Source organism: Muscardinus avellanarius (genome assembly GCF_963383645.1).
Source record: "Muscardinus avellanarius genome assembly, chromosome: 2".
NCBI lineage: Eukaryota > Metazoa > Chordata > Mammalia > Rodentia > Gliridae > Muscardinus > Muscardinus avellanarius.
In genome coordinates, this window is record NC_137787.1 from 21,182,475 (window position 1) to 21,206,504 (window position 24,030).

At 52.5% G+C, this 24,030-nt stretch overlaps 1 protein-coding gene across 3 annotated transcripts in view; it reads left to right on the plus strand.

Moving 5' to 3' along the window:
* TNS1 (tensin 1) overlaps window positions 1-24,030 on the plus strand; it is a gene marked incomplete at both ends in the record, with an annotated part of 220,739 nt that overhangs the window by 32,862 nt on the left and 163,847 nt on the right. For all 3 annotated transcript variants that reach the window (XM_080688952.1, XM_080688953.1, XM_080688954.1), the window contains one exon: window positions 12,809-12,923. In XM_080688952.1, the coding sequence (XP_080545078.1) occupies window positions 12,809-12,923 (115 nt within the window). The remainder of the gene's footprint in view (window positions 1-12,808; window positions 12,924-24,030) is intronic.

Genomic DNA, 24,030 nt, shown 5'->3' on the forward strand with positions numbered 1-24,030 from the left:
GGGGGCTTCAAGTAGCAGGTGGGGCTGGATGTAGGCTGGGATGAGTCTGAATGGTCGATTGAAGGTGCCTGGGTATCCAACACAGAGGACGCAGCAGTGGTCAGTGGCCGGCTGGGCTGCCGCTCACATCTGTGAAATGGAAGGTGGGCAGCAAGGGAGCCCAGAGGAGGCAGGGTGGCAGTCAGACCCCAGAGTATGGGCTGTGGACACAGAGGGCTCTAAAGCCGCTTCAGCTGAGAGGCTTGGGGAATAGCGGCCTGCTCCAGCAAGCCTCAGTTTCACCGGGGTGAACTGAGGAGGCAGAGAAGGGATTGCAAGCCACAGGCAGACCACTTGGGCAGCACCTGCGGCTCTCTAGATACCTTCCCCGAGGGCTGGGGGAGGCTGGGGACAGCAGGTGCGGGTGCTGCCTCTGCAGGCTTCTTTAGCTATGTCTACCCGGCCCTTTCCTTCCCTCCCCCAGGGTCCCCGCTCCTGTGCCCCTAGCCTGGACGCCCTTCACTGGGAGGGTGCACAGGACAGAGGAAGTATCCTGGCAGGTCAGGCTCCTGCCCCACCTCTGGCTGTCCGAGGCAGCAGCATTGTCTCCTCCTCTCGGTGGCTTCAGCTTGGCTGGTGTACATTTGTGCCCGGGTGCGGAGGGACCGATGGCACCAGACATGGAGAAAGCCTGGAGGGCCTGGTGGATGTGCAGGGACGCAGCCTGTGCTTTGAGAGGAGCCCGCTAGTGGAAGTATGAAGACTTTGACACTAGACAGGGTAGGGCTCGAATCCTACTTGCACCATTTACAAGATGGGCCGTGTTGGGTAAAGCAGTTCCCAGCTGGAGCCTCAGTTTCCTGATCTGTGCAGTGGGGGAGGGTACTACCCACCCTGCATGACTGAGGATGGTGCAGGGATAATTACTGTCAAAGGGCACACAGTAGGTACTCAGTAAGCACTGGTCCCTCCCTCCCTTCACAACCTTCTGCCTGGCCTAGGAGGCCCTCGTGTATCCCAGCATTGATGGGGTAGCCTTCCTGGGGAGGCTGTGTGGGGCAGGCCCTGCTCTCTGGCTGTCCAGTTCTTCTGGGGCCAAGAGCTGTAACCTCAGGGAGGTAAATCGAGGCATGGTCTGGAGGAAATGGGTCTTGTGCCCCAGGACAGCTGCACGCATCTGTGTATATTTGCATACTCCTGCCTGGGAGAGCTGCAGCTGTTTTGTTCACGAAGGAGTACTGCTGCAGTGCATTGTTTTAACAAGCTCTAGGAATAAAAATCACTTTATTAGCTGGGGAGCAGAGCTATATATTATGCATAACTTGATTTTCTCATCAAATGCTTCTATTTGCTATTACATAGCTGAGGATGGTTTATTTAGAAAATAATTACACGCCTATTAATTGAGGCGTTTTGGTGTGGGGCCCTCCCTCCAGAGGGGCTGGCTCTGATCTCAGAACTGGGAAGGGGCTCACTGCGGTGGGGCCGAGAGAGCCCCAAGTGCAGCCCCAGCCCTCCTGAGCAGGCCGTGTGGCCCAGGTCTGCTCACCGGCTCTCCTGGACCTCACGGACACTCGGGCATGTTCTCTACAGCCACTTCCAGCTGCAGACAATGATGTGCTCTGTTTGTCCAGTTGGTGTCCCGCCCGGTGCTGAGCACACATTTTTGTCGGCAGGGTCCCTGTGGGTCCCTGGACTCCTCATGCGCGGTTCCTGCCTGCAGATCACAGTCTGATGCTTCTGTTCCCAGATCACTACTTTCTCTGGCTGGACAGGTGAACACCTGTTGGGGCCTTCTGGCCGTGGGTCTGGGAGCTAGGCTAGGATGCCCGAGACTAACCAGGGTCTGAGATAAAAACTCTTTGCACAGTTTGTCGAAAATGGCATGTGAGGTGCATATTTGGGGAGAAATTCCACGCTGTTATTTTGGCACTGTTGAGAGGAAGTGTAGTGAGCTGGCTGGTGTGGAGCTGGGGTCTCATCCCCGCCCCACCACTTGGTAGCTGTGTGTTCATAGCCCAGCAGCTTTCTGTCTCTGTGCCTTAGGGTTTTCTACCCAACCTGTAGGATTGTTGACTCCTTCTCTCTCTCCTTGCTTCCTTCCTTGTTCTGGGGGTCAAACCCAGGCCCTTAAGCATGCTTGGCAGGTATTTCTTCTACTGAGCTACATCCCCAGCCAGGGTTGTTAGTTTTTTATTTTTATTTATTTTTTTGCTACTGGGAATTGAACCCAGGGACATTCTACCTCTGAGCAAGGTCTTGCTAGGTTGATGCGAGTCTCACTACTTGCTGAGGCTGTCCATAAACTTGTGATCCTCCTATCGCAGCCTCCCAAGTTCTGGGATTACAAGTATGAGCCACCAAGCCTGGCTGATTGTTAGGTTTTATTTTTATTTTATTTTATTTTATATTGGCACTGTGGATGGAACCCAGGGGCTTTCTACCTCCAGGGTACACTCCCAGCCCTATTTTATATTCTATTTGGAAACAGGGTCTCACTAAGCTGCTGAGAGCCTCATTAAGTAACTGAGGCTGGCTTTGAACTTGCACGATCCTCCTGTCTCTGCCTCCCAAGTGCAGGGATTACAAGTGTGCGCCACCACGCCCGGCTGATTGTTAGGTTTTAAATGAGCTAACACAATATGCATTTAGGAAAGTGTTTCTCACACACCAAGAGCCCAGGAAACCCTAGCTCTTCTTATAGGATGGCACATTCTCAAGGCTACCCGGCAAGTCAGCCAGGACCAGAGCCTGACCTGCTGCCTCCCCATCCAGGGCTCTCTGTCATAGTAATGTTTCAGGATAGGGCAGTCATGACCCACACGAAAGGGGTCATAGGAATGACGCAAAGGCCCAAGATGTGCAGGTGTCTTCTGGCCATGGTTGGAGCACAGACCTGGACACCAGCCTGCCTGGGTGTAAATTCTGGCTCTGTCACTAGCTGTGTGGCCCCAGGTAGTTTATTCACCTCTCTGTGCCTTCCCCATGTCCAGTTCCTTGACCGACATGAATTCATTTGCACCTCACCACAATTCTGTGTGATGGGAAGGAATGAGTGGTCCCAGTTCACAGTCAAGGAGAAGGGGCTCCTGGAGGGAAGTGGTCTGCCAGAGCCATGTGGCCACAGGGCCCAGTGTTGCTGAGAAGGGGGAGGTGGGGGGAGGGCATTAGAGCTTGGTGTTGAAGGGGATCCTGGCAAGCAGCTCTGGGACAAGAAGCCATGTAGTCTTTTGGTCACCCGCACCCTGCCCACCCATGCACCTGTCCACCAATTTCACAGTAATTATAGGGTGCCTACTATCCTCCAGTAGCTTGCAGATCTTAACCAAATCCATACAAGTCTGATGAGTGTTACCGAGAGGGAGCCTGTGGGGGCACTTAAGGAGCCTCACCCAGATGGAGATGGAGAACAGGTATCAGGGAAGACTTCTTGGAGGATCAGGGTTTTTTTTTTTTTTTTTTTTTTTTTTCCTGGTATTGAGGATTAAACCCAGGGTTTCTTTACCACTGAGCTAAACCCCTGGCCCTTTTCATTTTTTTATTATGAGACAGTCTGGCTGAGTTGTTCAGGCTGACCTCCCACTTGTGATCCTCCTATCTCAGCCTCCCAAGTCGCTGGGATTATAGGTATGTGCATTTGACACCTGGTTTGGGAGATAAATTTTAAACGAAGTTTAAAGATGGAGCAAGAGAGCCAGGCATGGTGGGGCACGCTCGTAAGCCCAGTACTTGGGAGGGTGAGATGGGAGGATCGCAGGTTCAGCCTCAGCTACTTAGTGAGGCCCTCTGTAACCTAGTGAGACCCTGTTTGAAAATAAAGAATTGCCGGGCGTGGTGGCGCACGCTTGTAATCCCCGCGCTTGGGAGGCAGAGACAGGAGGATCGCGCAGGTTCGAAGTCAGCCGCGTGCGCTGGCTTAGGAGACCCTGTTTCCAAATTAAAAAAATGTAAAAATAGGTCTCGGAGTGTAGCCCGGAAGTAGAAGGGTTTCCAGGAATCCCAGTACCACCAAAAAAAAAAAAAAAAAAAGAAAAGAAAGAATTAAAAATGGGGCTGGGGATGTGGCTCAGAGGTAGAATGTCCCTGTGTTCCATCCCCAGTATTGCCAAAAGAAAAGAAAAGAAACAAGATCTCTGAAACCCAAAGTAGGAAGTAAGAATCATTGAGGATGGGTAAATAAGACAGGGTGAAGTGGCCAGTAGATGCCCTCAAGGCAGGGAGCTGGCCATGCCTGCTGGGCATCAAGGTTGACCCCGCGTGGCAGCTGTGGGCACACTAGTCAGAGGCCGTGTGTGCTTCACAGCCCCGGGACTTGGGCCTCTGCTCAGACAGAGCTGGAATTGAGTCTTTGTTCCATCCTGCCCTCTCCGCATGAGCCAGGGCAGGTTCCTCGTGCTCATCATAGGACGTCAGTGGGGGATTAAAGGAGGGAACCCACGCCAATTCCCCACTGCGTGCCTGCCCACTCATGGGGCTTCAGACTCTTCCCATCTCTGCATCCTCCCAGCCCAGCCGTGGGTTCACTTAGAGGAGCAGAGAGTTTGATGCTCAGAAATGTTGGGGACCACATTTTTTGTTTTCAGTATTGGGGATGGAACCCAGGGGCCTCTACCCCTGAGCTATATCCCCAGCCCTTTATTATTATTATTATTATTATTATTATTATTATTATTATTAAATTATTTTGTGGTACTGGGGATGGAACCCAGGGACATCTACCTCCAAGCTACACCCCCAGCTCTATTTTTTATTTTTTATTTTTGAAACAGGATCTCACAATGTTTCAAAGAGCCTCACTAAATTGCTGATGCTGGCTGTGAATCTTCAATTCTCCTGTCTCAGCCTCCCAGGTCCTGGGATTCTAAGTGTGTGCCACTACAACCGGCATAACCCTTTTTTATTCTGAGACAGGGTCTCACTAAGATTCTGAGGCTTTCCCCGAATTTTTTTTTTTTTTTTTTTTTTTTTTTTTTGGTGGTACTGGGAATGGAACCCAGAGGCTTTCTACCTCCGGGCTATACCCCCAGACCTATTTTATATTTTATTTGGAAACAGGGTCTCACTAAGTTGCTGAGAGCCTCACTTAGTAGCCAAGGCTGGCTTCAAACCTGGGCGATCCTCCTGTCTCAGCCTCCCAAGTGCTGGGATTACAAGCATGTGCCACCGTGCCCAGCCGGCTGGCCTCCAAGTTTTGATCCTTCTGCCTCAGCCTTCCAAGTTGCAGTTGCATTATAAAAGAGGAGGGGGGAGGAAGAAGAGGAGAGGAAAAAAGAGGAGAGAGGGAGGAGGAGAGAGGAGAGGAGAGGAAAGGAGAGAAGAGGAGAGATTGAGATCAATCCTCTGGCTCAGAAAACTGCTCTGGGCTGAGGGTTACGCAGCTCAACCTTGGGCCTTTGGGGCTTCACCCCGTCCTCTGTAACAGGGGAAGGAGCCAGGAAGCGCATCCCTGCCCTCCGCCCCTCTGTGAAACCCAGGGCTACTTGGAGGCAGAGTTTCCCTCAGCCAGTGATGTGGGTGCCTGCTATCTGTCTGGCGAGGGTGACCGGGGTTCTGTCCTCCCAGAAGGCAAGGGCCCTGGGGCTGGGGTATAATTACACTGCAGGGAACCTGGGCCTGGCACCCAAGTCAGTTCCATCCTTCAGAAGTCTTCGAGGCTCAGGCTACACTGCGATGGGGAGGATGCAGAGTGGAAGTACCTGCAGTACGTGCCGCCTGGGGGCCAGTCTGGGGCACACGGAAGGAAGGATGACTCCAGGCGCAGCACAGTTCTCCCGAGCACTTGGTGCGCCAGATGCAATCCCTGCTGCTTTACAGGTGTTATTTCAGTTATCACAATCACCTACGGGCGGTGAGCTACTCTCAGCAGCTCCCCTAACAGGTTAGTAAAGTGAGGCCGGAGGGGTCAAGCAAATTGCCCTAACTCGCCCAGCCAACAGGGAGAGAAGCTGCTGGACTGCTAAGCACTGCTATGGGGATGCTTTCACTTTGGACCTCTGGTCCAGAAAGCATCCCTTTCAGATTAGGACAGACAGGAATAAAGCGTTTATTACTCACAGGTGCTGGGGTGCATGGCACGCCGAGACCAGGCTCTTCTAGAAGCTGGACAGCGCAGGCAGGGAGAGAGCAGGACCTATGGGCAGTGCCTTTACTGGGGTCTACATTGTGGTCCGAAGGCTTCCTTCCCATGGGACTTCTAATTGGTGTGTGTAAAGCAAAAAAGAGTTCCAGGAAGCCACATGGTGGCAGAGAGGTGGGCACTGTGACGTATCTGCACGGTGTGAGGGTCAGTGGGGCCAGTCAGGATGGCTGTAGGTAGCTGTCTCCCAGGGAGGTGACCACCAGGAGGAAGATCTGGAGGGCAGATGTCTGGATAGAGTTACATTGAGGAAGCAGGGTAGGTGGGGAAGACCTGAACCCAACGTCCAGGATCACAAAGCCCTTCTTCTGGTATGAGAACATTCAGCCCAGCATGGTACCTCATGCCTGTAATCCTAGTACTTGGGAGGCTGAGATAAGAGGATCACAGGTTCAGGGACAGCCTCAGCAAGTAGTGAGACTTTCAATAACCTAGCAAGACCCTGTTTCCAAATAAGAAATACAATTGATCTGGGGGTGTACCTTGGAGGTAGAATGGCTCTGGGTTTAATTCTCAGACACACACACGCGCGCGCGAGCACACACACACACACACACACTCACTCACTCACTCACTACAGATGTATAAAGAAAGCAATGAAGAAGTTGGGTATGGTGGTGCACACCTAAAATCCTAGGACTTTGGACACTGAGTCAGGAGGATCTCAGGTTTGGGGCCAGGGTTCAGTAACTTGGTGAGATCCTGTTTCAAAATAAAACATAAGCCGGGCATTGTGGCACACGCTTGTAATCCCAGTACTTGGGAGGCTGAGTCAGGAGGATCGCAGTTTGCAGACAGCCTGAGCTGCTTAGTGAGGCCCTTTGCAATTCAGTGAAACCCTGTTTCAAAATAAAGAATAGAAAATAGGGCTGGGGGTACAGCTCGGAGATAGAATGGCCCTGGGTTCCATCCCCAGTACTGCAAAAATAAATAAATAAATAAATAAATAAATAAATAAAAATAATAAAAAAATAAAAGGGGCTGGGGATGTAGTTTGCGGGTAGAATGGCCCTGAGTTCAGTCCTGGTACCACAAATAACAAACAACGAAATTCAATGTCATAAAAGACAAAAAGACAGCCCATGGGTCTAGATTAAAGGACGGAGGAGATCTGCACACTGAATTAAATGCACGAGCAGAGGCCGGGCGTGGTGGCGCACGCTTGTAATCCCCGCGCTTGGGAGGCAGAGACAGGAGGATCGCACAGGTTCGAAGTCAGCCACGCGTGCTGGCTTAGGAGACCCTGTTTCCAAATAAAAAATGTAAAAATAGGTCTGGGAGTGTAGCCCGGAGGTAGAAGGGCTTCCAGGAACCCCAGTACCACCAAAAAAAAAAAAAAAAAAATTTAAAAAAATTAAAAAAAAATAAATGCACGAGCAGGACTGGGTCCTGAATGCAAAGTCAAAGCAAAACCAGAGACCCAGCTAATTAGCGTCTGCACTGTGTATTAGACAATGGGGCTGCTGCTGAACTTCCCGGGGCTGAGCAGTAAGCCGGCTGGAGGCGGGGTGGGGCCAAGAGGGGCCACAGGGGCAGCAGGTGACTGAGAAGGCAGAGGAGACACTGGGTGCTCTTCACCCCTGGGGGCCCGAGGTTAGAAGTCGGCCTTTGAGGACGTCAAGATGCTGGTTTGCAGTATGTACTTCTTTGTATTTGAGGTGCTGGGTGTGGACCCAGATGCTTCTGCTGGCTGGAGAGGGGATTGACCCTGGACGCAGGAGAACTCGTGCAAGCCTTTTGGGGCACGTTAGATATCAGTGACCCCACAGTATTGTAGCCCTGCTCCTGACAGTGTCCGGGATGGGGGTCCAGGAGGCTGTGGCAGCAGCCCCGGGCAGAAGTGACCCTGCCACAAAGAGGGCCCAGGCCGTGGGGCTGAAAAGCACAGAGGGGCCGTTCGCAGGGGCCGTTAGGAAGCCAGCTGTCCTCGGAGGTGGGAGAGGGCAGGGAGGAGTTGAGGATGACTCAGTTTTCCACCCTGGTGACCAAGAACATGGGCAGGACATGAGCTGTCCAGGGGCTTGGGTGTGGGGGGACTCTGTGTGAATGTGCTGTGAGATGGCCAGGAGGTGGGGAAGCTCAAATTTAAGGTGCCCGTGGGACTCCGTGCAAAAGGGCCAGGAGGCAGGAGAGGGTGGAGCTGAGCTTCTAGGGGCCCTGGTCTCCTTCCCTGGCTGCCCCCTTCCCAGGCACCAGCCCCCTGCCTGGCAGACTCTTCCCCATGTCTCCAGGACTGCTGGGCCAGAGGGAGCCCCGAGGAGGGAGCCTGCCGGCCTGCCTTCCCTCCCTCCTTCTCTTCCTTCCTCCCTCCTTCCCCCTCTCTCTTCTCTCTTTATTGAACTCAGGGGCATTCTACCTCCAAACTATACCTCCAGCCCATTTTTAAATTTGAAAACAGGGTTTTGTTAAGTTGCGGAGGATCTCACTAACCTGATAAGGCTGTCTTCAACCCTGTGCTCCCCTGCCCAGCCTTCCACGTACTGGGATTACAAGTTTGTGCCGCTGTGCCTGGCTGGGGGAAGTTTCTCGAGGGGAGCTCATGAGCTGGAGGACACCCAGGACGATCACCCCCTTTCATGCATTGGCCTGGCTGCTCGCCCCCACTGGGGGGGGAGGAACCAGCAAGTCTTTTCTCACCAGGGCCAAGGCTGCCCGCCAAGGCTGCCCGCCAAGGCCTCCCTGCCAGATGTGCCGCGCCCTCTGACTCTCTGACTGGGCCCAGTGGAGGGAGGGAACAGCAGGAGCGTCCTGAGGGCTGGGAGCGCTGCAGGCTGGAAGAATGTCTGAGTGGACTGTCCCCTTCCCTGGCCTCTGCGGGTGGAGACACTGGGCAGCTGGGAATTGCTACAGCTAATCCAGGAAGGGCAGGGCTGCAGGCTGTGCCTCTGGGGTGTCTGCCACTTGTCAGGAAAACGAGGGTCACTGTGGCAACAAGCCTCTGCCTTGGGGGGACACTTTGTACTTTATGGGCTCGTTCACATTCTCTGGCCTGGGGAGGGGGGCTGGGAGCAGCCAGGGCCCCTGTTCGCTTAACCCTGTTTCCTAGGTACGGCTGGGAGCTGGGAGCTCCTTAGCCCTTGGTCTTGGTCGAGATGGGCTTCCTCGCCTTCTGGGCCCTTGTAGGCTCACGGATGGCGTCTGGTCCCTTCTCCAGGGACAGCTCCAGGTGCTAGAAGATAGGATGCTATCGTCCCTAGGCTCGCCTCTCCCACAAGGCCATGGACACCGCCTCCCCTAGCAGGGGAAGACGAGAACTCTTTTCCTGGGTGCAGTGGGGAGAGGGATTTGGGGTGTGTGTGTGGGGAAGCTTGAGGGATGAGTCTGAATGGGTACTTGCCTTAGTGGGGCAGGAGAGGCAGGCTGGGGGGTACTTTAGGGTTTCCTACCTGCCTCCTCCAGATAGCTCTTACACTGAACCCCAAGTCCCCCCCGCCCCACCCCCTGCTCCCAGCCAGGGCCCCTACCGCTGACATTGGGCTGGACCCCCTCCCTGGCAAGATCTTGGGAAGGCTGCCAGCCAGGTGCCTTCAATTGGAAGGCAGAAATGGGAGAGAGTGAAGTGGAGGGGCTTCATGGGTACCTCCCTGAGGGATGGGGGACACTGAATGAGACCCAGGGCTGGGCAGTACCCTGCCCCCACCCCTGTTGCCCCAGCTGAAGCTCCTAGACCTCAGCTCTCTGGAGTCTCAGAACCTGGGGGTGGCACTGGGTTTGCCTAGTGAGCCCGCTGCCCACCCCAACCACCAGGTGGCACTGCAGGGCTCCCTGGCTCCTGGGCTCCCCATCCTGGCTCCCTGACACTTAACCTAGGCTTCTGACTTCCTCCCCTTCCTCCTGCTTTCTCTGTTTGTTTCTTTGCATTTCAAAACAACCTCAGCCGGGTGTGGTGAGGCTGAGACAGGAGGATTACACAGGTTCAAAGCCAGCCTCAGCTACTTAGGCTCTCAGCAACTTAGTGAGACTCTGTTTCCAAATAAAATATAAAATAGGTCTGGGAGTATACTCAGAGATAGAAAGCCTCTGGATTCCACCCCCAGTACCACCAAAAACAAAACAAAACAAAACAAAAAACCCTCAGACTTCAGAAAGGTTGAAAATACAGTGCAAAGACCTTTTCTTTCTCTGAATTATTGGTGAGTAAGTTGCTGACCTGATGTCCCTCTCCCCATACTTCTCTGAATTTCCTATAAAGCCTTCCAGCTAATCAGGCACCACCATCAAAATCAGGGCATGGGTGTTGGTAGGTGACTACTGTCTCATCCTCACACTCCAGGAAGGTGTCACCAGCTGTCCCCGTGACGTCCAGCTCTGGATCATGGTGGTTCTCAGCGTTCGGTTCCCTTCAGCCTGGGAAGCTCTGTCTTTCCTTGATGGAGACCACCTCCGTCACTTTGGGGGTTCCAGGCTGTCTAATTGGCAGGCTGTGCCTCCATTTGGGCTGGTCTGAGGTTTCCTTTTGGTTAGGTAGGGTTTCGGCCTTTTGGCGGAAGCATCACCTAAGCGAGGTTAATCTCTGTCATCCCTCTGAGGTGTGTGGCTTCCATTCTCCCCACTGCAGTGGTGGTGGCTTTGACCATTGGACTGAAGTGGAGTGCGCCACGAAAAGTCACATCCCCCCACCCCACCCTTGAAAGTTATGAGTGTGCTGCAGGGAGCTGCTCTAACACCATGTCAACGATCTGTGTCTCACCAAACTCTTCTATCTACTCATGCCACAATAGACTCATTTACGCCATGACTGTCCTTATGTTTTTCGATGCTCAGATCTTCCCAGATTTGGCCTCTGGGAGCTCCTGTGTCCTTTGTCTGCCCGCCCTCTTTGATCCTCCGGGTCCCTCTTGGTCTCTGTGGGTCTCTATCTTTGTCTCTCTCTTTGTCTCTGCTCTCTCTTTGTCTCTGCCTTTATCTTGGTCTTTCCCCTTCTGTCTGTCTCTCTGTGGCTTTTCTCTCTCTGTCTGCTTCCTCCCACTCCACCCACCCCATGTCTCTCTTTCTCTTTCTGATGTGTGTGTGTGTGTGTGTGTGTGTGTGTGTGTGTGTGTGTGTTGCTGGGAATTCTTCCTCTGAACTATACCTGCAGCCCTATTTTATTTTTTATTTTGAAACAGGGTCTTGCCAAGTTCCTGAGAGCCTTGCTAAGTTGCTGCTGAAGCTGGCTTCACACTTGCGGTCCTCCTGCCTCAGCCTCCCAAGTACCAGGATTGCAGGCGTGCACCATCATGCCCGGCTTCCCTTTTTGCCTTTCTGACTTTCCATCTTTTCTCATTTTGTCTGCTTCTCTCCCTGTGTGGCTCCGTCTCCTTCCCCCAAGATGTCCCTCTGCAGTGCTTCCCGGGCTGCTGGGTGTGTAGGCCACTCTTCCTCCTTTGAACACATAACTCCAGCCTCCATCTCAGAGCTGTGGGCTCTGGGGCAAGATGCACAGAAGGGGATTTGGAGGACCAGAACTCTCGTCCCTGTACTGTGTACCCGGGCCCCGTCTCTGTGCGTACCCATGTGTGTGCAGAGGAGGGACAGGAACGACTGTGTCTGGGGGAGTGCAGCCAGTTGGGCGTCTCTTTGGCCTCCACAGGGAAGGAATGGGGAAAGCATTAGGGGAGTTCCTGGGCAGGGGATGCTTTCCCTGGGGAGTCCTCTGAGCAGGGGGCTCCCCAGCCTGTTCCTGGGCTGGGCAGTGTCTGCAGAGCGTCCTGTCCTGGGCACCTCCTACCTCTTTGGTCTACAAAGGGGCTCTGGCCTCTTGCCCCGCTCACATCTCCTCCTCAGCCCTTAGCTTAGAATATGTTCCCAAGTGTGGTTATAAAAGGCAGACTGAAGCTGGGCTTGGTGGCACACGCTTGTAATCCCAGTACTTTCGAGGCTGATGGTAACCCCAGTACTTAGGAGGATTGCAGATTCACAACCGGCCTCAGCTACTTAGTGAGGCCCTCTGCAACTTGGTTGAGATCCTGTTTTAAAATAAAGAATAAAAAATAGGGCTGGAGGTGTAGCTCAAAGGCAGGATGCCTCTGGGTTTATTTAGTCCCCAGTACTGAAAAAAAGAAAGAAAGAAAAAAAGTTGTATTAAGCAATACTTTTTTGTGTGGTGCTGGTGTTGGAACCCGGAGCCTTCTCAGGCTAGGCAAGCACTGTTCCACTCAGCATATATGTATGTATATATGTATGTGTTTATTTATGCATACTAAGGATTGAACCTAGGGTCATTCTACTTCTGAGTTACACCCAGCCCTAAGTTTTAGTTTTATTTTGCAACAGAGTCTTGCTAGGTTGATGAGAGTCTCACTACTTGCTCAGGCTGTCCTCGAACCTGTAATCCTTCTGTCTTACCCTTCCTCCCAAGTACTGGGATTATAGGTGTGTGCTGTCACACCCTGCCTAAGCAATATATTGCACTCTACTGCAGGTAAGTCATACCCTAATACTGAAGTGTATAAAAAGAAAAACGACCAAAGGAAGCCACGGAGGGCTTAGATCCCCAGGCACTGGGTCTGCAGTTGCTTTCTGAATGCTGACCACTGACCCTGTGCACGTCCACAAGCCTGGGATGAGCGTCCTATCCTGGGCTCCTCCTACCTCTTTGGTCCACAAAGGGGCTCTGGCCTCTTGCCCCGCTCACATCTCCTCCTGAGCCCTCGACTCCTTCCCGGGACCCCAGCCTTCAACGCCATCTGACCTCTGCTCCTCTCCCTACAGCCAGAGGACCTGGAGGCCCCCAAGAGCCACCACTTCAAGGTGAAGACCTTCAAGAAGGTGAAACCCTGTGGTGTCTGCCGACAGGCCATCACCAGGGAGGGCTGTACCTGCAAAGGTAAGCAGCTGGCGAAGGGACGTGTCATCAGGGGGTGGGGATGTCCCAGCCCAGGTCAGGCGGGGGCTGCTGGGAACGTGTCCTTGGGGTCCCGACCTGGTGCCCGGTCCTCCTCTCCTGGAGTGTGCTCACACGCAGCAGGCGGTGGCTGGTATGGGCGTGGCATGTAGATTTTGTGAGGATGGCAGGTGTGACGGGTGGATGGCATGAGGTATATGGTTGGTGTGCGAATGACATGTGGAGGGAGTCTGGGTAACATGTAGCCGTGTGTGGAAGGTGTATAGGGTATAGGTAGCGTGTGGGGGCGTGTAGATGACACGAGGTAGCCTGTGCCTGGCACGGGGAGTATTCATAGACGCCAAGCCACAGTCTCCCCCTTGTGACAGCTTGGGTGACTGCAAGGGGATGCGAGCCAGAGTCTGTTCTATGGAGCACCTGCTGCCTCTGAACTTTTCAGTTGCTATTTTCCTGTGCTCTTGAGAGGGTCAGGAGTATGGCGATCACTGTAACAGAGAAGACAGTGTCTTGTCCCAGTTCACACAGGGAAATCCCTGCACCTGCTCTGGGACCGATACGACCTGCACCCAGTGGCCCTTCAGAACGCCTCCCCCTGCTGCCCCCACGTTGTCTCAGCCACCAGAGTGCCACGTGCAGCTGGGTCATCAGCACCATCCTCCCCAGGTCAGCTGCACTCATCTGTCCCCTGGAGACTGGCTCTGACCTCTTTCTTGGCTCTGACCTCTTTCCTATCCACCCTTCACACCAACTTCTAGTGGGACACAAAGGAGCAATTCTGAGCGGGTGCAGTGGTGCAGGCCTATAATGCAGTACTTGGGAGGCCGAGACAGGAGGACTGAGTTCAAGGAAAGAACGTGGTAACTTAGTGAGACCCATTTTTTTTGGTGTGTGTGTGTGTGTGTGTGTGTGTGTGTGTGTGTGTGGTACTGGGGTTCCTGGAAGCCCTTCTACCTCTGGGCTACACTCCCAGACCTATTTTATACTTTTTATTTGGAAACAGGGTCTCTTAAGCCAGCGCAGCTGTCTTTGAACCTGCGCGATCCAGCTGTCTTCGCCTCCCAAGTGCAGGGATTACAAGCGTGCGCCACCACATCTGGCCAATGAGACCCAATTTTTTTTTTTTTTTTTTTGTGGTACTGGGGGTGGAAGCCAGGGGCTTTTCTATTCCCAAACCTATTTTATACTTTATTTGGAAACAGGGTCTCACTAAGTTGCTGAGAGCCTCACTCAGTAACCAAGGCTGGCTTTGAACCTGTGTGATCCTCCTGTCTCAGCCTCCCAAGCACTGGGATTACAAGCGTGCGCCACCACGCCCGGCGCGAGACCCAATTTTGAAATAAAAATAAAAAGAGGTAAGGGTTAGGCAAAAAGAAAAATGAAAAAAAAATTTTAAAGTAAATTTAGCACAGCATTTTCCTTGCTAAAGCCAAAGGGCAGGCTCAGCGCTGGGGGGGGGGGTGTTTAGGATCTATGGGCTGGGTGGGTCCAGGCATTTCAGCAGGGTGTTGGACGTGGGAGTGTTTGGCTGGGAGTATGTGAGGAGTGAGCGTGTGTGCAGAGGGTGTTCCATGGGCGAAGGGCAGAGGGTCATGGTCCCTAACTGAAGGGCTAGGACACCCAGCCTGAGTTTAGGTGGCGTGCAGGAACTTCTGCAATACCAAATGCAGCCACATGGTGTCACCCTCCTCCCAAGAGGTCTGACTGGGAATTGTGCCTTAGGGTGGAAGCCTGAGCAGAGAACCAGGGCCTAGGGCCTGGTGTTGCACTTTGTTTATATAACACCCCACCCTAAGGCTGCAGAAGTGATTTTCCTGTTCTTCCCTTTCCGGGCAGTTTCTTCCTTCCCCTGGGTCCTCCTCTCACCCCAGGGGCCCTCAGTGCTGCCTAGAGGAGAGTATGCAGAAGGAAGTCCTGGGGCCGCTCTGCTCTGCATGACCTTGGGCACCTCCCGGTTTCCTTGGCTCCCATATGCTGCGGTTCTGGGATCCCCAGCTGAGCTGACCTGGGGGCTTGGGTTCACAGGGGACTTGATTTCCACACATTCAAGGAATGTTTCCCAAGTGAGAGAGCAACCTTCCTAGTCCCCACCTGTAACCCAAATCCCAGCGGGGTCCTGCTGGGATAAACCAGAAGGGAGGGCAGGTGGCCAGGCTGGTTTGGCAGCTCTGGCTGGGCATGGGTGGGGGGTGTGGGGCTGGTGAGAAAGCCAGGGCTGTACTCCAGAGCCACCAGTAGGTGTCAGGACAGGGCTGCGGCAGGCCTGGGGCCAGTCCCAGTAAGAGAGAAGGGAAGACTCCTGGCTGGTGGAGGCATGTGTACCCAGCAGGATTGGGGTCACTAGGCCTGGGGCAGGCAGGGCTGGGGGCCACTGGGCTCACTGGCGGGAGATGCAGGAGTGGACCAGTTGTCTGTTCTTGGAACCAGGAGGCTGTGGTGGCATGAGGTGGATAGACTCTCTAAACCATCTGTCCATCCATCCTTTTTCATCTCTCCGTCCCATCAATCCATACCATCATACCGTTCATCCATTTATCTATCCATTTCATCATGCCATCCATTATTAGTTTACCTATCGATCCCATCATCCCATCTTCCATTCTGCCCACCCACCCATCCATCCATCTTTTTTTTTTTTTTTTTTTTTTGTGGTACTGGGGGTGGAACCCAGGGGCTTTCTACCTCTGGGCTATACTCCCAGACCTATTTTTATATTTTATTTGGAAACAGGGTCTCACTAAGTTGCTGACAGCCTCACTAAGTAGCTGAGGCTGGCTTCAAACCTGCGCGATCCTCCTGTCTCAGCCTCCCAAGCGTGGGGATTACAAGTGTGCACCACCACGCTCGGCAGCATCTTTTCTTATTTTTTATTTTATTTTTTTTGCAGGTCTGGGGATGGAACCCAGGGACATTTGACCTCTGAGCTACACCCCCTGCCCTATTTTTTATTCTTTTTATTTTTGAAACAGGGTCTCACTAAGTTGCAGAGGGCCTCACTAAGTTGCTGAGTCTGTCCGCGAACCACGAACCTCCAGTCTCAGCCTCCCAAATGCTGGGATTACAAGTGTGCGCCACCACGCCCGGTTTATCTATTTGGTCCACCCATCTATCCATCCCATAAATCCATCTATCTTATTGATCCATTCCATTATCTCTTCTATCCATCCACCCCCCCTCCTCCTCTCCCTCCCTCCCATCTGCCCTCCCTCCTTTTCCCATTGGTCTGTTACCCATTCAGTCCATCCATCCGTTTCATCTACCCATTGAGTCATCTATCCATCCACACATGCATGCCTGTATCCATCATCCCATCATCTCATCTATTTCATCCATCCATCCATCCATCCATCCGTCCGTCCGTCTATTCAAGGCTACCAGCAGTGGCTTTACACACTGATCCCTAGTGGGGGAGGCCAGGGTGGGCTAAACTCCATGCTGTCTGGTTCCTCTCTGTCTTCAAGTCCTTCTCCAACATGGCAAGCGCCTGGACTAGTGGCTGGGAGGTGGTAGGTGGGTGGAGTTGGAATATCACGGCCCCGATTCCAGTCTCCACGGGGCTTGCAACGTCGCGGGAACCACCGCTGGAGGCCGTGGACTGTGCGGAACCCCACAGACCAGGAGAGGGTAGCCATTTGTCCCCTGGCTGCTTGCACACTGTTTTTCTGCTATCCTTCTTCCTGCGCTGTGGCGGTGTGTGTGTGTGGGGGTGGGGGGGTGGGGTTGAAGATGTTGGAGTCCAATCCTGGTTCTGGGAGACTCAGAGACGAGCAAGGTGGACAAGAGCTGAGGTAGACTGATGCACAAGCGTGGCCCATGCGGGGAGGAGGCTCGGCGGCTCTGAGGGTCTTCTGCTTTGCTGGCCTCTGCCCGTGTGCGATGGGTGAGGGCGAACCCTGTCCTGCCTCCTCAGGACAGTGAAGTTCTATGCGTGACAAAGATAGGGGCTAGTGTAAGCTGTGTGTGGTGGCATAGCTGGACATTCCAGTACTCAGGAGGCTGAGACAGGAGGATCACAGGTTTGAGGACAACCTCAGCAACCTAGCAAGACCCTGTTCCAAAATAAAAAATAAAAAGGCCTGGGGTTGTATCTCAGAGGTAGAACACCCCTGGATTCAATCCCAGTACAAAAATAAAGAAAGAAAAAAGAGAAAGAAAGAAAGAAAGAAAGAGAGAAAGAAAGAAAGAAAGAAAGAAAGAAAATATGGTGGCCAGCGTTAGGGACCAGGGCTGCTGGGAAGGACACAGCGATGGATGGAAGATGCGGCCCTGGACGTGCTGTGTGATGTCACGCACAGCATGAGCCTCCGTTCCCTCATCTGTGGATACAGGTGGTGGACCAGAGATTCTCTTTGAGGCCCAGATAACTGGAGGGTCTGGAAGAATCCCTGTTGGAGTCTGGAGAGGCTGAGTAACGCTCCCAGTATAAACACCCCACACCCCTCCTCACACCTCCATGTCCATGTGACATAAACTGAGCCGTCCCCCGGGCTAGGTACCGCACCAGCTCTTGGTGCCAAGAACCAGCCACTGGCCTGGGAAGATGGACACACAGACAGACAACCAAGGAACCTGGAGGTAAAGTTGGCGCAGAGGTGTGGGGAAAGGCTGTCTAGTTTAGCAATTTTCTTGTCAGGCTGCAGCAGGCATGTGGCGGCTGGGCTTTGAAGGATGTACAGGGGCTCCTCAGTCCAGGTAGTGAATTTCCGACAGGTCCCCAGGGCAGGGCTTGGGATGGGGAGTGTCTGATGAGCACTAGGGCCCTCAGGGAAAGGCTGGATAGACTCAGTGCTTTGTTCTGTGCAGGGATCGTGGCCTCCTGAGGAAAGAGACCAGAATGCCTGCCCAGGAGCACAGGGCTTTCCCGGGCCTGGTCTGGGGCTTAGACACTTCCTTTCTTGACGCCTCCTGGTCAGCCTAGGGGAGCGGCCACCTGCAGTTTCCTCAGTGCAGGACGCACCTGTGCAGACAGTGGCCTCTGGCAGGAGGAGGCCAGAACTCAGATTGGGGGAAATCTCGACTCAGGAAACTCTCGCCATTACTTCTCCAGGGACCCCAACTTCCACCCTGTATCCAAGGTCCTCCATGGGGCCACCAGAGGCTTCTGACAGGACAGAGACTTTAGTTCCTCGTCTTGGCTTCTCACTGTCTGGCTCTGTGACCCTGGGAGAGATGCTTCACCTCCCCGTGAATGATTTTCCCCTTGTGTGGATGGGCCTCATCCAGTCCGTTGATGGCCTTAAGAGAAAAAGACTGACTTCCGACTTCCTCCAGCAAGAAGGAATTCTATAGCTAGGCATGGTAGAGCAGGCTCACGATCCCCGCATTTGGGAGGCTGAGACAGGAGGATCACGGTTTGCGGACAGCCTCAGCTACTTAGTGGGGCCCTTTGCAATTCAGTGAGACAAAATAGGGCTGGGGATGTAGCTCAGAGGTAGAATGCCCCTGGGTTCCACTCCCAGTACTAAAAAAAAAAAAAAAAAAAAGAAAAAAGAAAAAAAAAAGAAAGAATTCTGTGACAGCTAGGCATGGTGAGATACTCCTGTAACCCCAGTACTTGAGAGGCTGAGACAGGAGGATTGTAGGTTTGAGGCCAGATTCATTGAGACCCTTGGCAGCTTAGTGAGACCCTGTTTCAAAATAAAGAGGGCGAGGAGTGTCTAACTAAGGGAATTGGGCTAGATCAGAGGTTCCAAACTGCATTCCAAAGGATGTGTGAATATCTTGGAGGTGCTTTAGTGCCAAGAAAATAGGAAAGAGGTCGACTCCAAGGGAAACTTAAAGGGTCAGAGCTCTAGAACCTCTGCCGCTCCAGTCGAGCATCCCTGTCTTAGGAGTTGAACGCAGGAGCAGGGAGGATGGTGTGACAGCCCTCCACTGCACGACGTGACAGCCCTCCGCTGGGCGACGTCCTGCGTGCTGCATCCAGACCTGAGCTCTGACCCTCGCATTGAGGACTCGGGTGGATTGCGTCAGTGCTCGGAGTCTGTTTCCTCACCTTCACAATGGGACAGGGAGAGAGAGGGAGAGGGGGGGGGAGGGGAGAGAGAGAGAGAGAGAGAGAGAGAGAGAGAGAGAGAGAGAGAGAGAGAGAGCGCGAGCGCAGGCAGAGAGCGCCCTTCTTGGGGAAGGGTGGGGGTTAATTGAGATAACATGTACACCAACGCTCAGACAGAGCCCGGCCCACGGCATGCATTCCCCAAGTCCCCACCGGCATCGCTTAGATTCCATACGAGATTCCATCTGCATGAAGACTTTGGCTTTACAAATAAAGCCTAAAACCACTGGATAGGTTGATCTAGAAGGTTTCCTTCCTACTTCAGAGCCACACCTTGCCTCCGACCACCCCGGAGACACCCTGTGTTAGACTTTGCTGGAGGAACAGCCAACAGCATGTGTGAGTGGATAGATAGAGATTTCGGCCAGCAGCTGTGCAGGCGAGGCAAGTAAAAAATCTTAAGCAGGCCAGGTGTGGTGGTGCACGCCTGCAATCCCAGTGCTTGGGAGGCTGAGACAGGAGGATTGCAGGTTCAAGGACAGCCTCAGCAACTTAGCAAGATCCTGTTTCAAAATTAAAAAAAATAAAGTCAGGCAAGGGGTGTAACTCAGAGGTAGAATGCCCCTGGGTTTAATCCCCAGTACCACAGATACCATACAAACAGAAAGAAAGAAAGAAAGAAAGAGAAAGAAAGAAAGAAAGAAAGAAAGAAAGAAAGAGAGAAAACAGAGAAGTAGCATGGTAGGACGGAGACCCAGGAAGAGTGGCAATTTGAGTTTAAAAGCAAGCTGAGCATGGTACTTGCAACCCCAGTACTTGGGAGGTGGAGACAGGAGGATCACAGGTTTGAGGCCAGCCTCAGCTGTTTAATGAGGCCCTCTATAACTTGGTGGGACCCTGTTTCAAAATAAAGTATAAAAAAGTAGGGCTGGAGATGTAGCTCAGAGGTAGAATACCCCTGAGTTCAATCCCCAGTACTTCTAACAACAACAACAACAACAACAACAACAACAACAACAACAATTCAAAAGTTGTGTACTGGCAGAATCCCCCCCCCCCTCCTCCTTTTTTCATGCTAGAATTTGAACCCAGGAGCATTCCACACCCCCAGCTCTTTTTATATTTTGTTTTTGCTTTAAAAGAGGGTCATTTTAAGTTGCCAAAGCTGGCTTCAAACCTGTGATCCTCCTATCTCAGCCTCCCAGGTACTAGGATTACAGGTGTGTGCCATAGCACCTGGCTGTCACAGCCTTCCTTTTTGCATGGAGAAGTCAGTCTTTTTCTTAAGGCCTTTGACTGATTGGGTGAGGCCCACCCATATGACTTGGTCAACATTCTCTCTGCTCTAACCAAAATGACTGACCATACAACTTAGAGGAAGGGAGATGGATTTTCTCACAGATTCTTGGAGATTCCAGGTTCAGTCCACATGGGGCTGGGTCTTTGGATCTCAGGGCAAGGTGGTGGGAAGCAGGAGGAGGGAGAGCTCATGGGCTCTGCTCCTCACACCATGGAAGCCTGAAGCCAGAGAGAACAAGCACGTAGGGGGATTCCACAGCACAAGCACAATCCCTAAGGCCACACCCCCAGGGCCGCCTTCTCCAGGTTCACCTGGGCAGGGAGGGGATGAGATTGCAATCCTCATGACTTAATCAACCCTGAGCTCCTCAGGGACACTCTGTATCTGACCATCTGACCATAACACCACAGTGTGGAGGGTAATGTCCTTTATCCAAAGTCTACTAATCCTAGTATTTGGGAGGCTGAAACAGGAGGACTGCAGGTTCAAAGACTACCTCAGCAAGTAGTGAGACTCTCATCAACCTAGTGAGACCCTTTTTCAAAATAAAAATAAAAATAAAATAGGGCTGGGGGTGTAGCTTAGAGGTAGAATGTCCTTGAGTTTGTTCAATTCCCAGTACACACACACACACACACACACACACACACACACACACACACACCATTCTACTGATTTCAATGTTAATCTCAGCCAAATTTTAGAATTTGGGAGCCTGAGATAGGAGGATCACAGGTTTGAGGCCAGCTTCAACAACTTAGTAAGACCCCATTTTAAAACAAAAAGTAGAAAAAAGCTGGGGGTGTAGCTCAGAGGTAGAACACCCCTGGGTTCAATCCCAGCACTGCAAAAGAAATATTTTTTTTGAGCTCATCTAAAGAAAGAACTTTGCAGAAACATTTAGAATAATGTTTTACTAAACATCTGGGTACTGTGGCCTAGCCAAGTTAACACATTAAATTAACCACAGCCTACTTCTAGCCCAGGCCTAGGCAGAGGCCGGCAGGCAGGCTGAGCAGCTGGTAAGCAGGCAGGTGGCCGGGCCAGCCCTCTCAGGCTGGGCTGGGCATGCAGGCGGTTATGGCCGGGGTTGGGTGCACACCGAGGCTATGTACTTATTTTCCGACCCGAGACCAGGAGGAAAAGGCCATTTAGATCCCAACAATGTTGGCTTCCTGTGTTCCCGAGAGGCAGGAAGCCACCTCAGGACAGAGTCCTGGCAGTCCAGCTGAGGCGGGGGTGGGGGCCAAGGAATGGGGTTGGGGGAGCCATTCTCCACCCCAGCAGGTAACTGAGGGCCCCCTCCCCATCCAGGCCCCCACTGGCCCTGCTGCATGGGCAGTGTTGAGACTGGTAGTGGACACAGGCTCCTGGTCTCTGGGGAGCTGTGTTATGACAGGAACTTCCCTTTGTGGGTGCTGGTTCTGCAGGGTGCTGCAGGTGGCTCCTGTGATTGCAAGGCCTTCCGTAGGGGCCCGGAGGCTACCATCTGCTCAGGGAGAACTGATCCTGAGATGCATGTGCGGAGAGGCCTCAGGAGAAACCGGACCTGTGCAGAGAACATCCCTGCCAACCTCAGGCTGGGTGTTTCCCCAACCTTTTCCCTTTTTGGGAGGAAGAGGTGGATGGCAACTGTGACAGGGAATGTATTAGTCTGTTGGTGATGCTATAACAAAATGCCTTAGGGTAATTTACAAACAATGGAAATTTATTGCTCACAGTTCTAGAGGTCCAAAATCAGTGTACCAGCCAGTTCAGTGTCTGGTGAGGGCCTTGTCTCTGTTTCAAGGTGGTGCCTTGTCTCTGAGTCCACTGGAGGGGACAAACACTGGTTGGAGGGATGGAGATGCAAAAGGGCATCAGTCCTACCACTAATAGCACTAATCTGTCCAGGGGCAGAGTGCCTCTAGCCCCACCTCTTACATGTGACATCAGGGGGACACACACATTCACACCACATCAGGGGATGGGCTGGTGGCATGCACAGGCTTTCACAGCCGGGAGAGGGCTTGGGGGCCATCTGCTCCAGATGTCGCAAACTCAAGGGCCTGCAGAGCTGAGGCAGGTGAGTGAGCGTGAGGGGTGTGCAGGCACCCCTGCTCTGCCTAATGCATTCCAGCAAAGAAGAAAGTCTTGGTGTTTTAACATATGGAACTAACAAAGGCCAAGGTGCAAGCCTGGGTCACTCTGGAGGCTGCTAGTCAGAGTCTGAGACCAGAGAGGGAAAATGACTTGCTTTAGGTCACACAGCTGTATGGCAGCAGTTAGGACTGGAGCCCAGGTCTGCTGACGGGGGACAGGGGCTCTTCCTTATCATAACAAGGATGGCCCGGGTGACATAGCTGCTGCTAACAGCGGCTAACCCTTGTGTGCAGGAGCGCCCCCTAGCCGCCACTTGGCTTTCCAAAATTTGTTACCCAAAGTGAGCTGCACTCTAAGAATATTAAGTGAAAATTCTAGGAACAAACAATTCATTAGTTTCTTTTCTTTTCTTTTTTATTTGTGGGACTGAGATTGAACCCAGGAACATTTTTTTTGGTGGTACTGGGATTGAACTCAGAACCTTTAAGCTATACCCCCAATCCCTTTAAATTTTTTAAATTTTTTTATTTTGAAACAGGATCTTGCCAAGTTGCTAAGGATTTTGCTGAATTGCTGAGGCTGGTTTTGGACCTTCAACCTTCATGTTTCAACTTCCCAAGTACTAGGATTACAGGATGAATGCCTGGCTAATTCATTAGCTTTATTTTTGATTGATTAATTAATTAATTAGTTTTAGTGGTGCTGGGGATTGAACCCAGGGGATTTCCACCAGTGTGGATTGTGTCTAAGAGGCAGTCTGCATGCAGCCGGGCAGTGGGTGTGTAGATGAACAGCCTGGGGAGTGGACAGAGGATCAGTTAATTCTCTTATTCTCTACCTCATCCCTTACCAGGCTTGCACACTGGTGGTGGGTGTCCTGACGTATTCCCGCAGTTCCTACTACCTTCCCAAGCAGGGGCTAGGGCCAGAGTGGGGCTCAGACTCCCCTGCTGAGTCATCTCTACTGCCTCAGAAGGCCAGCCCCTGTGACAGGAGATGGGATTGGGGACAGTCCTTCCAATTTAACATTTATTCCACACTTGCTGAGCCCTATCTAAATGTCAGGCCCTGTGCAGCAAAGTTGGATTCAATCTCCCTTTCTCTTTCTTTCTCTCTCTCTCTCTCTCTCTCTCTCTCTCTCTCTCTCTCTCTCTCTCTGTAGTACTGAGGACTGAACCCAGGGTCATTCTACCTCTGAGCTACACCCCCAGCCCTGTTTATTCTTCATTTTGAAACAAGGTCTCACTGAGTTGCAAAGGGCCTCACTAAGTAGCTGGGGCTGGCTGAGACCCTGCGATCATCCTGTCTCAGCCTCCCAAGTACTGGGATTACAAGTGTGCACCACCACGCCCCGCTCTCAACCTTGTCTGCCTCAGGGAAACAGCTGGGTGGGAAGGTGGGGGAAAGCAAGTCACAGAGAAATGAGAGGAATCTTCTAAGGTGACAAGGACTTTCTGGGGAGTGTGAGCTGAGGATTCTGGGATTCCAGAGAAGAAAGGACCTTCCCTTATCCAGGAGGGACATTTTGAGCTCATCCTTCATTTCAGACCTGCTCCTTATAGACTCAAAGGTTCGTTTGGGGAGTTGGGTTTGGCGGCCACAGATCTCTTTTGGAGCTGCTGGAGATGAAGGCCAGGCCTCCCGTGTTAGATGTCCCGGGGAGGAGGGCAGAGGGTTTAAGCAGGGTGTGACTTGATAGTTTGCACTTGGGAATG